The sequence below is a fragment of the Manis pentadactyla genome, chromosome 7 (genome assembly GCF_030020395.1).
Source record: "Manis pentadactyla isolate mManPen7 chromosome 7, mManPen7.hap1, whole genome shotgun sequence".
In the NCBI taxonomy this organism is placed as follows: Eukaryota; Metazoa; Chordata; class Mammalia; order Pholidota; family Manidae; genus Manis; species Manis pentadactyla.
Genome location: NC_080025.1, coordinates 19,684,546 through 19,699,206, shown reverse-complemented (window position 1 = coordinate 19,699,206; position 14,661 = coordinate 19,684,546). Strand labels below are relative to the sequence as shown.

Here is a 14,661-nt window from a genome sequence, read left to right as displayed (position 1 = left end):
TACAAGGGAAGAAGAGGAGGAGAAGCTCAGACTAATAAAAATTCAGCCAGGGAGGCAAGCTGACCCTTGAACGACATGGGTTAGAACTGCGAGGGTCCACTTATGCTTGGATTTTTTTCAGTAAATATATTGAAAAATGTTTTGGAGATTTGATACTATTTGAAAAAAAACATTTTCTTTTCTCTAGTTTAAGAATACTGTACCTAATGCATATGACATACACAATATGTGTTAATCTGTGTATGTTGTCAGTAAGATTTCTAGTCAATAGTAGGCTATTTATTAGTAAAGTTTTGGGGGAGTCAAATGATACGTGGATTTCTGACTGTGCAGGGGGTAGGCACCCCTGACCCCTGCAATGTTCAAGCGCCAACTGTACTTGCCTGGGATTGTATGGGAATTTCATTCATCCTTTCTCCTAACTTGCAAAGATAACTGGCTGTAATCACACAGTGATAACACCTCGGATCAATACCTCCTTTTGACTATCAGGAAAGAAGAGCCTTTTTAAAAACACTCAGGATGTAGTTTACATTTGCCTAGCACTCTACATATCTTACACCCATTTAGTCCTCAACACAGTCTGGGGATATATTTTATTTAGGTCTCCTAACAATCATATGAAGAAGGTATTATTACCATTTTATAGTGGATGGAACAGGAGCAGAGTGGGATTAAATATTTTTCCTTTAAGGGCACCAAGCTTGACCATAACCGGCAGAAGCAGAACTCGCACTGAGAGCTTCCGGCCTCCATCTACCCTGGCCTGGGTTTCTCATGCTGCATGCTTGCCACAAACAGTAGGTGCTCACAGCAAAGCAGTCTGGCGCGGGCAGTGCGAGGGAGGATTTTAAGGTGGAAGGACATATCTTCCCAGTCTTTGTGCCAGGTGTGAGTCTGTGATTCAGGACGGTGTGATCATCCTGAGAAATCTGAATTCTCCTTTGCTTATGCTTCATGGCAGAGCAGCCAGTCAGCTTAAGATCTGAACTTCTCTTGCTTTACTTGCACTGCCCATGCCTCTCCTGTCCTCCGGATGGGCCGGGTCTCCTGACAGCTTGGACCACCACCCTCCCGCTGCACCGACGGCTCCTTAAGGGCGGTGACCGCAGGCCCCTTCCTCCCAGCACTGGGCACACGGGACGCTCATTCAAGTTCAACAGATGTCTGAGAAGGGAGAGCTCAAGGAAGTATTTGCTTTGTGACCGAATCACAGCACATAACACCTTTAGGGATGGCAGGGGGTCCTCTTCAGCCACCACCACATGAAGCATCAACAAAAAGCAGCATTTATAAAAACCTCTCCCCTGTGGCCTACAACAGAGAAGCCTGTAGGGCTTTTCCAACCCCAAAATTCTATGATTCCATTGCTGATAGTGGTTAAACTGCCCACCCAGGGTACCAATTATGGGCACAATACAACTGGACTTGCCAGCCAGAAGCACCACAGTGTTTGCAGCCCGTAGCATGCTTCCAGGGAAGCAATGACTCTGCATGGGGGACAGGGAAGTCCACGATTCCCGGGGGACTGGAACGGATGATAAGGTCTGAGTCACGGTGGAACTGACGTCTGTCATGGCCCATGTCATACAGAGCAGCTATAGTAAGAGAAATCATGTTGACTTTTGTTTTCCCAACAATAAGCTGCTTGGATCTTGGATCTTTTTCTTATCTTCAACCGTGTTTTGCCATGAGCGGCCAGGCAAGTGCTGACCCTGCCATGGAAACTACTGGACCACTTCTGAGCTGTTCTGTACACAGGGAAGGGCAGTGGCGGGAGGGCCCGGAGCTCTGCTCTAAGCTCGGCTGTAACTTCAGGGCCGTGTGGACGTCCAGGTTGTTCATCTCTGTTGCCTTTCTGTGCCCTGCCTGCTGTGAACTGGCAATCACCTCCCTGGCTACTTATGTCACAAAGCTTTTGTAAACAGATTTAGAAAAAAAAGTTGAGCTCCCAGAAAGGAAAGCATTCAATAAATTAATTGGAAGGATAAAGTACTGCCAGCATTTCACTTCCTGTCTGGATTAATCTTTCCAAAGGACTGTGCGATCTGAGGCAGGAAAATTCACTAGAAAAGTAAAGAGAGATCTTTTCTAATTCAAAGTAGCCCACAAGTCACCTCTTCTGATGCCTTAATCAAGAGAGAAGAAATTTCAGAGAGAAATAAAGAGGCACACAAATGCAATAATTCTGCAAATAGCCAAATTAAAATAGTCCACTCATCATCACTGTAATAAATATTTGAAATGCATGCAAAGTACAAGGCACTCAGCCAGATGTTGTAAGGATACAGAACTATGTAAAGAAATATCCCCAGATCCCCAGTGAAACTGTCCCATGAAATGAAAATTCTGTTTACATTTCCTTCCCAAATAAACAAAGGTTTAAGTTTCCCTAGGACATGGAGGAACAAAAAAAATTTTTCTCTATTATGGCTTTCTGGCTTCACAGACAAATTTCAGAACACACTGGGGGAGAAACTCTTACCTGTGAGTCCCTACAGACAAGCAGCAGCTTTCTCAAGAGTCGCTGGGCTACAGAACGACTGCAACTTCCACCATCCCCTGATTAAATCTGACACACACATGACGGGGAGGTGGGGGGAGACCCAGGTGCCCTTCCAGTTCGTAAGGAAAGTTGAAAGGCATTGTCAGGGAAAGCAGGAAAGGGATCGAGACCATGTGGTCTGGAAAGATCAGCAGTGATGGGGCAGAAGCACTCCAAGTAACAGAGGGTCTCCTGGGACACCTCGGACATCCTGTCCTATTAAATCACACATGGCTGCGCAATGAAGGCAAAGGGAGGGCCCATCTCACGCCTCACTTGGGCTCCTGACTGAGCTTAAGAAAATGAAGACAGCCGTCTCAAATTAGTCAATCCAGGGCAGAAATTGTAGCCTGGACACCTCAAGGAGTGACTGATTAGGTGGGGTACAAGACTTGCTTAGCAATTAGTCAGTGTCCTTCCCCATTTCATTTGAAACAGGAAGCCCCAAATTTCCTTAAACCATTAACTGGTACTGGTTTGCTAGGACTCACAGTTCCAATATATGGATTCTTTTTGTGTGTTTACTTTTCCCCCTAGATTTATGGCTACAGTGTTCTCAAAATAGAACCAACTCCTTCATATCTGCCTCTTTCACTTTTAATAGTCTATGTTCCCAAAGCCACAGAACTCATGTTCTTCAACAAACGAAATAAAGTGAATGCTGAGAACCAGCTCTCTCACGTCCAAGGACAGGGGGTTGGAGAAGGGTGTGCACCTCAAGGCAAATAAGGGCACACTCACGGGAAGGTCAAGATCACGTTAAGGGAACCTACAGCTCATCAGGCGAAATGTTGTAGTTGTGGTTCTGATCAAGCCAAGCCGTTTTTTGGGACAGCTGGTCATGAGCAACCCTGCTGGGGTGGGCATTCGGTCCGTGGGAACAGAGAGGGTCTTCACGGGAACGGAAAATGATGCTCTAAGTCCCGTGGTGTGACCTCACATTGCTGCATACGAACAATCCTTGCTCATTTTCTTTTTCTTTTCTAAAATGCAAAGTGTATCACTTACATGGCTCCCTGGTGATGAACTGAGGTACAGTGTTGGGCAGAGCAGTACTTGGGTTTGGAGTTCCTACTAGCTTGTTCTTGGCCATCTTCGTGTTTGCCTTAGCAAACTCTAGTCGTAGTGTTTGCGGAATTTCAGGATCGAAGCGGATGCCCTTTGGAAATAAAGAACAAATGGAAGATGTTTTCATTTCCTTAGAGTCAAACAGGAATGGTGACAAAATAAACACACCAGTAAACCCTGGCCTATCAGAAAAAAAGGTCAGGAAGACCTCTCGTGCTTGCTACTTCCATAGAATACACGAAAACCTGTAGAAAGTCAGGGAGATTTTGTCCACTTAGTTACAAGATTTAGTAGCATGGTTTTTCAACTCTGTTTTCTTCCTCTTGGACAAAAACTTTCAGGTTCTAGTTTTAAATACAGACCTGCCAATTCCTAGCACAGGTAAAAAGTTCAATTATAGGCTACCAAGGAGAATGAAAAAATTAGTGTGAAGCCCTGTGCAGTACTGGACATCCTAACAGGCTGTGCCCTGACCAGTGGCCTGGCGCCTGCTTAAAACAATGTGACTGCTCAATGTCTTAGTTTCACCTCCTACAAACAGATGGGGAAGAAGTCCCCTGCTTTCTGGCTGGGGGGCTTTCGTTAACAGCGGTACACATACTCTGGAGCTACTAAGAAGGCGGGAACGTAAAAAACAGTTTTGTGTGATGAAGTCCTGATTTTGATTATAGCTGGCTGATTAGCCACATGGACAGGGAGGCAACAGATGAACTGGGCCAAAGAGAAGATAGTAATTTCTGTTACCCCTGACATCATTATTGCAGGTTACATAAAACAACACACATTCAATAAAACAAATTGCAAACACTATAAAAATACAAGATTTAGGGTAAGATAAGTCTGGTGGGAAAGCTTCCACCGTTCAATGCGTCCATTCCTCCATGTCATGAGTAAGCTCCTGATATTCATGTTCAGGGCCATGCATTCTGGACACCAATGGTACCACCAGAAAGACAGCCCAGCGGCGCGCCTGCATGTGCAGCCCAAACAGACTCAGGGCCCTTGTTGGTCCGCGTGGTGTGTTCTGGAAAGGGCACAGAGCTCTGAAATGGGTATCCTAAGACACACATTTTCTGTTTAGTGCAAAGGCAGAGTCTGGGCCCCTAGCCCCTTCTTAATTAGCTTGAAGAAACACCAGTTTCCATGAGAAATTATTAAGGATCCCTGACTCCGCAGACCTGGGTGAACAACCCTGAACTCCACGGGCTCAGCCCCAAAGATGGCAGGGAGGCTGGGTGGACATCCCAGCAGTGAGAGAAACAAGGGGCAGGGGAGAGAGGCCCACGGGGATACAGGCCGCGGCGCCCTGACCCGCAGTGTCTGGGGCGGCCGTGATTTCTCTGTGAGCCCGATGTCTCCATTTTCTGAGAACCAACACAAGGGGGCAAACAGGGGTCCAGGAAGGACCCCACAACTGCCCTAGCCAACGCCACGAGGTGGAAAAGGGGGCGCCGGACACATGCAGCATAAAAAGAAATTCCTTAGCTGGTCTCTGTTTTTATTTTTTGTCTTAATTTGGGAAACCTCAGGATTATGTTGCCAAAAATGTATGTCGGGAAAAAGAACAGGGCTGCTTTCTGCGCAGCAGTTGCTTCCAGCCACCTCCACTTCGGAGCCCTTCCCTCTACCAAAGCTATTATCCCAACAGAGTAAATATTCCCAAATATGGACCTGAAGAGCTGTGGCCTTGCTGGGGACGTGCGCAGCCCCTGGACGCCATCTGAGGAAGGACGCTCTGGAAGGTGTGCTTGTTCACGGCCCACCCCATCCGCTGCAGCGTAACAGCCTCTTGCCATTCCAGGGTGGCCCCCGGCACTAAACGCCACCGACCTTCCTGTAGGGCAGCTCTCCCAACGTGAGCACTGGGCCCAGGCCGCTGCACCCCGAGAGGGGCATCCTGGCACTGTCCGCGGCCCCCGGGAGCTGCCGGCCTCAGGTACCGCGCTGCACACCTGGTCGGCGCCCCAGGGCCTCCGCGGTGTTCCGCAGGCAGCCGGGGCTCCTCACCACACGCCTGCCCCTTACCCCGCCCGGGCGGGCGGTTCTCCTAAAACACGTGAACTGAATCTCTCAGCCCCCCCGCACCTCGTATCCCTCCCTCCCTCCCAATTGGAGCTGAAATAACACCACCATCATGTTCCAAATCAAAGTTCCAGTTCCTTATTACAAAAAAAAAAAAAAAGGCTCAGAAGTTAAAATGACCTAATTTGTTTGGCAGCCTATTCAGAGGCCGGAGGCTCAGAACACAAGTCACATTCCCCCAACGTCTTTAGCAGCAATACCATATTAGGTAATCAATATCCTGCTCGGCTAGGTTTCCATCCAGAGGGATTAGCCAAGCCACAGAAACAGTTTAAATGTTAAAGGGCGATGAAGAGGAGGCAGAGGGGACAGGGGTAGGGAGGACAAGGAGGGAAAGAGGAGAAAGACGATAAAGAGGAAGACAGATGAGGAGGAGACAGATTTTAAAAAAAAGAAAGAGACACCCTGTGCTTTTAATTAAAGCCTAATAAGATTATTCTCTGGCCAGAGTGACTTCACATTAAACGCTGTCAGATTACTGTCCAAAGAGGGAATCTGTGCCTCTCCAAAATCAACTTTTTCCTCTGGTGCCTATAATTCACCAAAACTTAAAATGAGCAGAAACCTTTCTCTTACAATTGTAAATGGTATTTTACTGGCATGGTGACCAGGAAGGACAGTTTCAGCTGTCAGGATGACGGCAGTTTGAGAATAAACAGTTACGTACAAGCGACCCGACCGGGTCAGAGTCAACAGTCTCTTCAAGATGGCTTAAGACCTTGTGATGAAACCAACATGGGTTCACTGTGACCCACAAAGGCTGGACTCCCCGCGTACCCAGGGCAAACTCCAGGAGGTGTGAAGACACGGGACAAACAATGCACCGTCAGCAGTCCAGCATACTGACGGCCTCAGAGCCACAGGCTTCTGTGTCTGGGACTGAAGGTCTGGTTCCTCCCCAAGCCCTTGGGTTGAAGCCGTAACCCCCAGGGTGACGGGGTTTGAGGCGGGCCCTGGGAGCTAGTCAGGTTTTGATGAGGCTATGGGTGGGGGGCTGTGATGGGCTGAGTGTCCTTAGAAGAAGAGGACGAGATGCCAGAGATCTTGAAGGGTGCACGCCTGGAAAAGGCCACAGAACACACAGCAAGAAGATGCTGTCTGCAAGCCAGGGAGAGGGTTCTCCCCTCCCCACACACTGAACCTGCTGGCAACTTGATCGTGGACTGTCTAGCCTCCAGAACCGACAGAATTAAATGTCTGCCATATAAATCACATCCAGTCTATGTTCTGTGGTAGCAGCCTGAGCTGAGACACCATGTTCACATGTGTTCTTTCCAGGCCCATAGTTCCTACTACCTCACGGTGTTCTTTCCAAACCACGGGGCTATCTCCCCTCCCCAAGCCCACCTTTCCCCTCCCAGCAGGTGACTCAACCTACAGGAACAGCTGAATCAACTCGTGGTGTGATCACTAGATCCTGATCATTCAATATCAAAAGCCTCAGACAGCAATTTGAGATGCCTAAGGAAAATTACTGCTTTGCATTTGTATATTGTAATCCCCTTTTTTCTCCCCCTTTCTCTTAAGTAAGCAAAGCATAAGAACTATTTATAAATAAAGGTTAAAAGAGAATTTTCTTGAACTGTGGGCTTTAACAATCCCCAGTACAAACTTGTATTTCCTATTTAAATTGAATTGAGATTCTGAGCAAGTCAGAGAGCTCAAAAATGGCCATTTTATCACTCTATGAACTACACAAAGCCTGGAGTCCTAGAAGGATAAGGCAAGAGCTAGTACACAGCGGATACCAGGAAATGGGCAAGGTAAGAGGAAGTTACCAAATCCTGAAGACCCGAGCTTATAGGAATCCAGAGGGTCACTGCAATGGGCTGCAGCTCTGAGTGACCTTCTGGACGACAAAATGGAGACTATTAAATGAATCGCCAGGAAGCCCAGATGCTCAGCGGCTCCCCCTTCTCTCGCTGCCGTGTACTGGCTTCTTGTTTGCGCCAGCTGGTGCGGGAGTGACTTAGGGGCTGCGTATCACAGGCCCGGGATCGCACAGAGACTGGCTTATTGGTATCATAAAGGAACAGCGTTCCAACTCCTTAATAGCGCCATCAGGACAGAACTAATGTCATCCCCCAGGAGTGGGGATTAATAGTAGGAGCTTAGTCACTGAATAATGGGAAAAAGAGGAGAAGGGCTGTTCTCGAACAATGAAAATCTCTCCACAGGCCCACCCTCATATGCAATGTGTAGTTCTAGATTGAACAAAGCAGATATCGAAGACCTTTTTGAGAAAATGGAAAAGCTGAAGACAGAATTAGGTGTTGGGAATTATCAATTTCATTAGGCATGATAATGAATTATGGTAATATAGGAAAATAGCTCTTAGGGAAACAAAGAACATACAATGAAAAAATATCATGATACCATATTATGCTTTTAAGTACTTAGACAAAAAAGATGAAGCAAATGGGGCAAAACGTTGTAAGTTGGTCTGTTCTGGGGACGGGTTAATGGATGTTCATTGCTGTGCTCTCTACCTTTGAATATGCTGCAAGTTTCATAACAACAAGCAAAACAAAAATAAAAATTTAACCAAGCATACGTGACTTTTGTTATGTGCTGGAGACACAAGAATCTGTGCAAAGAGGTGGCTGCCTTGAGGACCTCAGAGGTCACACTCTGGTTGGGGAGCAGTACGGGTGAACCAATGGTCAGAGACATAGAATGTTCAGGGCGCCGTGGGAAACACAGCTAAGGCAGAAAGCACCGGGGGAAGAGGGAAGCGTCATGGGAGAAGTGATAGAAGAGCAGAAATTCACCAGGTGGCAGTCCAGGAAAGGGCTCAGCGAAGTTATGTGGACAGGATGTGGAGAGGGTGGGAGCGTGTGTGTCTGAGTGTACACGTGTGTGCCAGCAGGGGAGGGGGGGTGAATGACTGCACCGGCAGGCAGGGATGAGATCAGGGTTCTGGGGTCTGTGTACAGCTGAGCTGCTGACATTGTTTTTAACTGGGGAAATAATATGACCTGATATATTTATTTATTTAGCCCTGAACCCCAGAAGTTAGTATGCGTCAGAATCAGGCACAGGCCTCTCTGAACGCAGAGCGCTGAGCCCCACATGTCCAGGGGTTCTGATTCAGCAGGTCTGGGGTACAACCTGAGTGCCTGCATTTCTGACAAGTTCCCAGACTGAAGCCAGTCCTGTGTGTAGCGGCCACACCTGGAATCGCCTCGGAGGGTAACTCCAGGGCAGGAAGGGCAGCTGGGCTTGAGAGCGCGCGGAGCAGAGCAGCCCAGCCGCAAAGCAGGTGGGCAGCCCTGGAAAGAGAAGTCGGTCGGGGTGACTGCTCTGCCGTCCTTCTCTGGGAAGGGCACACAGAGGCCCTTACTCCCCTACTAGCTGCCGACTCTTTAAGGGACAGATGCAGCCCAAAATGATCTAATGTATTTTTTCCTCTGGGGACCTCAACAGTGCAATACAGACGCAGAACGGATACAGTGTGTGACTATATACAGAGTAGATACCCCCAGAACAGTACAGATGCAGAACAGGGAAGTGCTCAGGGCCGAGTCACCTCCATCGTCTCCCACAGACCAAAGGTCTCCAAGGCCCTGTCACTGAGGCCCTGGGAGCCATCCTGACACGCGAGGGCATCTGGTTTACTTGGAACAGCCTTCAAGTCTGTGCGCACCAGCTATCCTGGTGGCCTTACAAATGATTCCACCATTAAAGCAAGTCAGTTATCAGGACTTGCAACTAGTTTTAGGGATAATGGAAGCCTTTAGAGGAAAAAAAAAACATGGTAAAGAATGAGGTAAAGCTACGCATCTGGACTGAGAAAGATATCCATGGCAATATTAGGTTAAACAAAGATGGCTGACAATGTTTAATAGTCAGGGGTCAGGGTGGGGGTGGAGGAGACTGGTATATACATGTGTGTGAGCACATTAGTCTATCTAAGACCAGGAATGTTTGTGATAACCAACCTCATGGTAACTGGGGTGAGGATGGGGGAGGGGGCATCTTTTACTGTGCATAACTTTGTATGGTTTGAATTTATTAAAATACGTATCATTTACAGTTATAATTTATAAAATCCAATGCAGATTCAAAAAAGAGAGAGAAAGCTGGAACAAGGGATTTCCTCTGCGGCGCTAGCAGAACCATGGCGGTAGACACCCCACCACAAAGCACTCAACCAGAGTGTGGGAGTTTCCTGTTTAGTTTTTAGAACCTTATTTTGAAATGATTTCAGATTTATAGAAAAGTTGCAGGCACAGGACAAAGAATTCCTGTATCGTCTTTGCCCAGATTTCCCACACTCTTTTTCCCCCCCTCCCTGAACTGTTGAAGAGTAAGTCAAAGCATGATACCCCTTTGCCCTTTACAGTGCGATTTCCTAACCACAAGGACATCTCCTTGTTTTCCTGATCGAGGATCTAATCCAGAATCATAAAGCATTGAGTTATGATCTCTTTAGTCTCCTGGAATATTTTCCTCAGTCCTTGTCTTTTATGACCTTGACATTTTTTTTGAAGAGTACAGGTTATTTATTTTGTAGAATGTCCCTCCATTTGGGCTTATCAGATTTGTTCCTCAATTAGATCCAGGTTATGCATTTTGGGGCAGAAATATCACAGAAGAGACGTGTGTGTCCTTAGGGTGGCATATCAGAAGGCACATGATGTCATTTTATTAGTGACAATAACTCTGATCACTTGCCAAGTTTCTCCACTGTAGGTCACTATTTTCTTCCTTTTTAGTTAATAAGTATCTCACAAGGAGATACTCTGAGATGATATAAACATCTTGCTTCTCATTAAACTTTCACCCACTAGTTTAACGTCTGTGGAGCATTCTGACTTGACGCAATCATTACTACTGTGGTGGCCAAATGCTGATTGCTAATCCTATCATTCCTTCTGTATTTACTCTAAGGAAGATCTTACCCTTCTTCTATAAGTCCCACTTATTATTTATTTGTGTGTTTGTTTGCATATTCACTCACAAATCAGTACTGTTTTGCGGCTTACTTTATTCTATGATTTATAATTACTATTTCTTTCAGTGCTCAAATTCTCCCAGATTTGTACATATGCACACATGCATGCACACACACTTTTATACCTGTATCTATTCCTCTGCACCTACTTAGTTCTATTAAAAACACAATTTAGCACTGGTAGCTCCAATTCCAGACCATCACTAGCCTTCCCTTTCCATATTCCTAGCTCTCATGATACACTCAGTTGATACCTCACAATACACTTACTTGCTTGCTTGGTTTCAGAATTGCTACACAATATCAATGTTAAAAAGATCCTACTAACTACACATCAATATGTATAGCTTTTTTGTTTTTAGCCTAAAAAGCTTATAGCTAATTATATATATATCCAGGAATTATTTGGGGGTAATTCTGCCCATTTCCCCACATTTAACATGGCTGTATTATTCACTTGAAATATATTTGTATTCAGTTTGGGGTCTCTCCCCATCTGGGTCTTTATTTCATCTTTTATCTATGCATTCATAGCAGGTAAAATTGTTTTACCACTTAAAATAAAAAGAAAGTTGATTCATCAACCCATTCATCCTTCTGCTTACCCACTTATGTTTTTATGAATGCTGACAAAAAAGCTAAGGACTCAGAATTTTAACACCCTCCCATCCACCTGCTGTGACTTGCTGAGATGCTGAACCTTTCCAGAAGCTTCTAATAGCCAAAGGTTTTTCTCACATCTTTTATTCTAGTGAATTTAGTTAATTTTCAATTTCTAATTGAAATACATTGAAAAAAAATTTTTAAAGGTGGTTGGGGTCTAAATATAACTGGGGCCAAGCCTGGTGTGATAAACGTCACTACAAAGGCTCAGTTAAGTGGCCTGACCCTTGGGGAGCAGAGAATTTTCAAGGCTGAGTTGGGCCGGGTGCCTGGCTTCAACTAGTGAGTTGTGGGCTGAAAGCGTTCACGATGTCCCAGCGGGGCAAATTCCAGTGTTTAAGTGTTTAAGAATATTATTCCACCTGGGTGAGCCAGAGGGACCCCTCTGGAAAATAACAGCCCATTCACGCCACGTGGCGTCTGCTCTGGGAGAGTTACAAGGCACCCACTTCTTCCGGAAAGAAGGTTGTTTCTTATCGGAATCAGGATGTGTGGCGTTTCACACACCCTCCATTCTGATCCGGTAATCCAGTGGACCTGAGGTGTATGTATTGGACCAGATGAAACTACCTTTTTTTTTTTTCTGTAAAATAAAAATAAAATCGCAGCAAAATTGTGTAAGATCCAACTTAATATGCTGCAAGTTTTCTGGGTGACTAACAGGGGTCTTACTCCCCCGCTTCCTCTATGCCCAACTCCAAATGTCAACCCACTTCTGCTTAAAGGACAATAGGTGACTGGAAGGCCCTGCTTAGTCGGGTGTCTGAAGGGGAGAACAAATGCTCTTTAAGTTACAGGTGTTAACCAATCCATTCTTCCTAACACAGAATGAGATAATCAGTCACCAGACACTATACAGGCAGGACAATAAAATCTCAGTGTGTGGAAATCCATTTTCTTTTGGAGTATCTGCTCAGTTCTTCCCTAGTCTTGAGAATCTTCTGAGACAGGTGAGGTCACTGACAGCCCAGTCTTGCGTCCAGGAGACCATAAGGGAACTGAGGCAGGAGCTCAAGTCAAGGGCAAACTCAGCTCCGACCCCTCTCTGACCTTGTCACCTAATCTCAGTACCTGGATCTGTCTTCTCTCCTTTCTCCACACACAGCCCTCTTATCTTGGTTTCTGGTACTAAACCTCAGATCCTCCGAGGGCTATGCCTCTTCAGGTTCACCCAGGCAGAGACCCCCGTAAATCTCCGGGGTGTTCACAGCCTGCTGCTGGGCGGTCTGAGACTCGGAGCTCCGCCGGGCGGGAGCCGATGCACCCATGCTCGCCGCCCGCCTCCCCTGTCACAGACCGGGCCCCAGTTAGACGGACACTTTTTGTCTCTTTCTTTTTGAAAGTAGCGGTTATTACCCTACAGGGCAAGAGAAATCAGAGAGTAGAGCAGCCCTGGGGAAGTGGGGATGTAAAGTGATTTCCTTCCAAATTATCAAGCGTCAGGCAGAAGAGCTGAACCAATGTTGCCAATTTCTGTGCACAGTGGTACGTAAAACAGTATCGGGGGAATGAAGAACTAATTCAATTCTCAGGAGTGGTAAAGAGAGTGGCCTGCTCTGCTGATAGGGTGGGGGTTTTGTGAAGTATTTATATTCCCATCTACTGAGATCGCAGCTTTGGCTGAGCCTTACTGAACAACTACCCGTTTTCTCAGCCACCTCGTTTCTTCCCTAAAAGTGTAATGAGACAACCCAAGCTCCTTCCACTACAGTTGACAACTACTAGCTGATAAATCCATCGGCTCCCTCCCCTGCTGCTGGCTTGGACAAGTTAACAAGGAATAGGACAAGCTAATCAACAAATAAATGAGAGAATGATTATTAAACTATTGCACATGTTGCAATCAAACGATTTCCAGTCATACTATGTGGGGGAAAAGAGTCACAAGTGGGGGGTGGCTTCACTCCACTCCATTCAAAAGATTTTTCATACAACCACAAAAATATATTTGGGTCCTGTCTTGCTGAGTGACCAAACATTGAAATCTATTTTATGACTTCAGTTTCTACTTAATTTACTTAATGTTGATTTAACGAGAAAATTCAATATTGTTTTGAAAGTTGCTGGAATATCATAACGCTATTACAGATATTTCTATTAACAGCATTATGAAATATAATTAACATACCCTGAAATTCACCCTGTGTACAGGTCATTGATTAAGAAAATTTGCATAAGCCTCCCCACCCCAAAGAAACTTTGTACCCATCAGCAGTCACTCCTTATGCCTCCCTCCACTTCACTACTCAACCCCCAAGACAATGATCCACTTTCAGTCTCTGAGAATGTGCCTATTTATCCTGGATTTCATATAAACGGGAATCACACAATACATGGTCTTTGGGGACAGGCCTTCTTTTACACAGAATCCTGTTTTCAAGGTTTCACTGGTGTCATATCACAGGACAGGGCTCACTTTTTTTTCTACTGCCAAATAGTATTCCATTGTACAAATATACCACATTCAGCTGTCCTTTCGTGAGTTCATGGACATTAGGTTATTTCCATGTTTTTGGCTGCTATGAACACCCGTGTGTAAGGTTTTTTTGTGTGTGGACATGTGTTTTCGATTCTCTAGGAGTGGAATTGCGATGCTAACTTTTTTGAGCTGTGGAACTATTTTCTGAAGCAGCCACACCATTTTGGTGTCACCACCAATGGATCCAACGGGACCCCAATTTTTTGCACCTCCTCGTCAACACCTGCACTGTTGCCTTTTTAATTTTAGCCATCCTAGTAGGTGTGGAATGGTACCTCACTGTGGTTTTGATCTGCATTTCTCTATGCCAGTGTATTTTAAAACATTTTGTAAAAAGAGATAAGAATAAAAGCCTTCTATCTTCAAAGAGTATTTTGGTCATAAAGGAATTATAACAGGAAACCACAAATCTTTCATTATATAAAAGGGAATGAAGTTGAAAGAATTAACTATTACTTTTTATAAGTTAAAGACACAAGTTAGAAATACAAGCTGTTTTCTGAAAATGATTGATAGACTTGCCATTACCATCAGAGAGTAGGAGGTAAATACAAACTTTAGAGATATCCTGAGGTTGGAGGGGATGAGAATATATGTTCTACAGGTGGCATAAAACATTCAGATTAGAAACAGACTCTAAGCAAGGCATATGCAAGTTTCCCTGGGAGTCTGAACACAGCTATTACATTCAATGGGAGCCTTAAAATGACTCAAGGACAGATCAAATAGAAACAAGCATGTGGGTATCTGTGACAGTGGTGAGGATGGGGCTCGTCCCCAGACTACAGTTTGGAGGGAAGTTAGAGGGAGAGACGCATGTTATAAGTACAAACAGAAAGGACCACTGGAGGAAAGAAGAGGAGAGGG

The 14,661-nt window shown here is 45.5% G+C and overlaps 1 protein-coding gene across 7 annotated transcripts in view; it reads right to left on the bottom strand.

Moving 5' to 3' along the window:
* Positions 1 to 14,661, bottom strand: part of RBPMS (RNA binding protein, mRNA processing factor) — a 178,272-nt gene that overhangs the window by 69,785 nt on the left and 93,826 nt on the right. For all 7 annotated transcript variants that reach the window (XM_036894409.2, XM_036894417.2, XM_036894411.2 and 4 more), the window contains one exon: positions 3,554 to 3,704. In XM_036894409.2, coding sequence (XP_036750304.1) covers positions 3,554 to 3,704 — 151 coding nt within the window. The remainder of the gene's footprint in view (positions 1 to 3,553; positions 3,705 to 14,661) is intronic.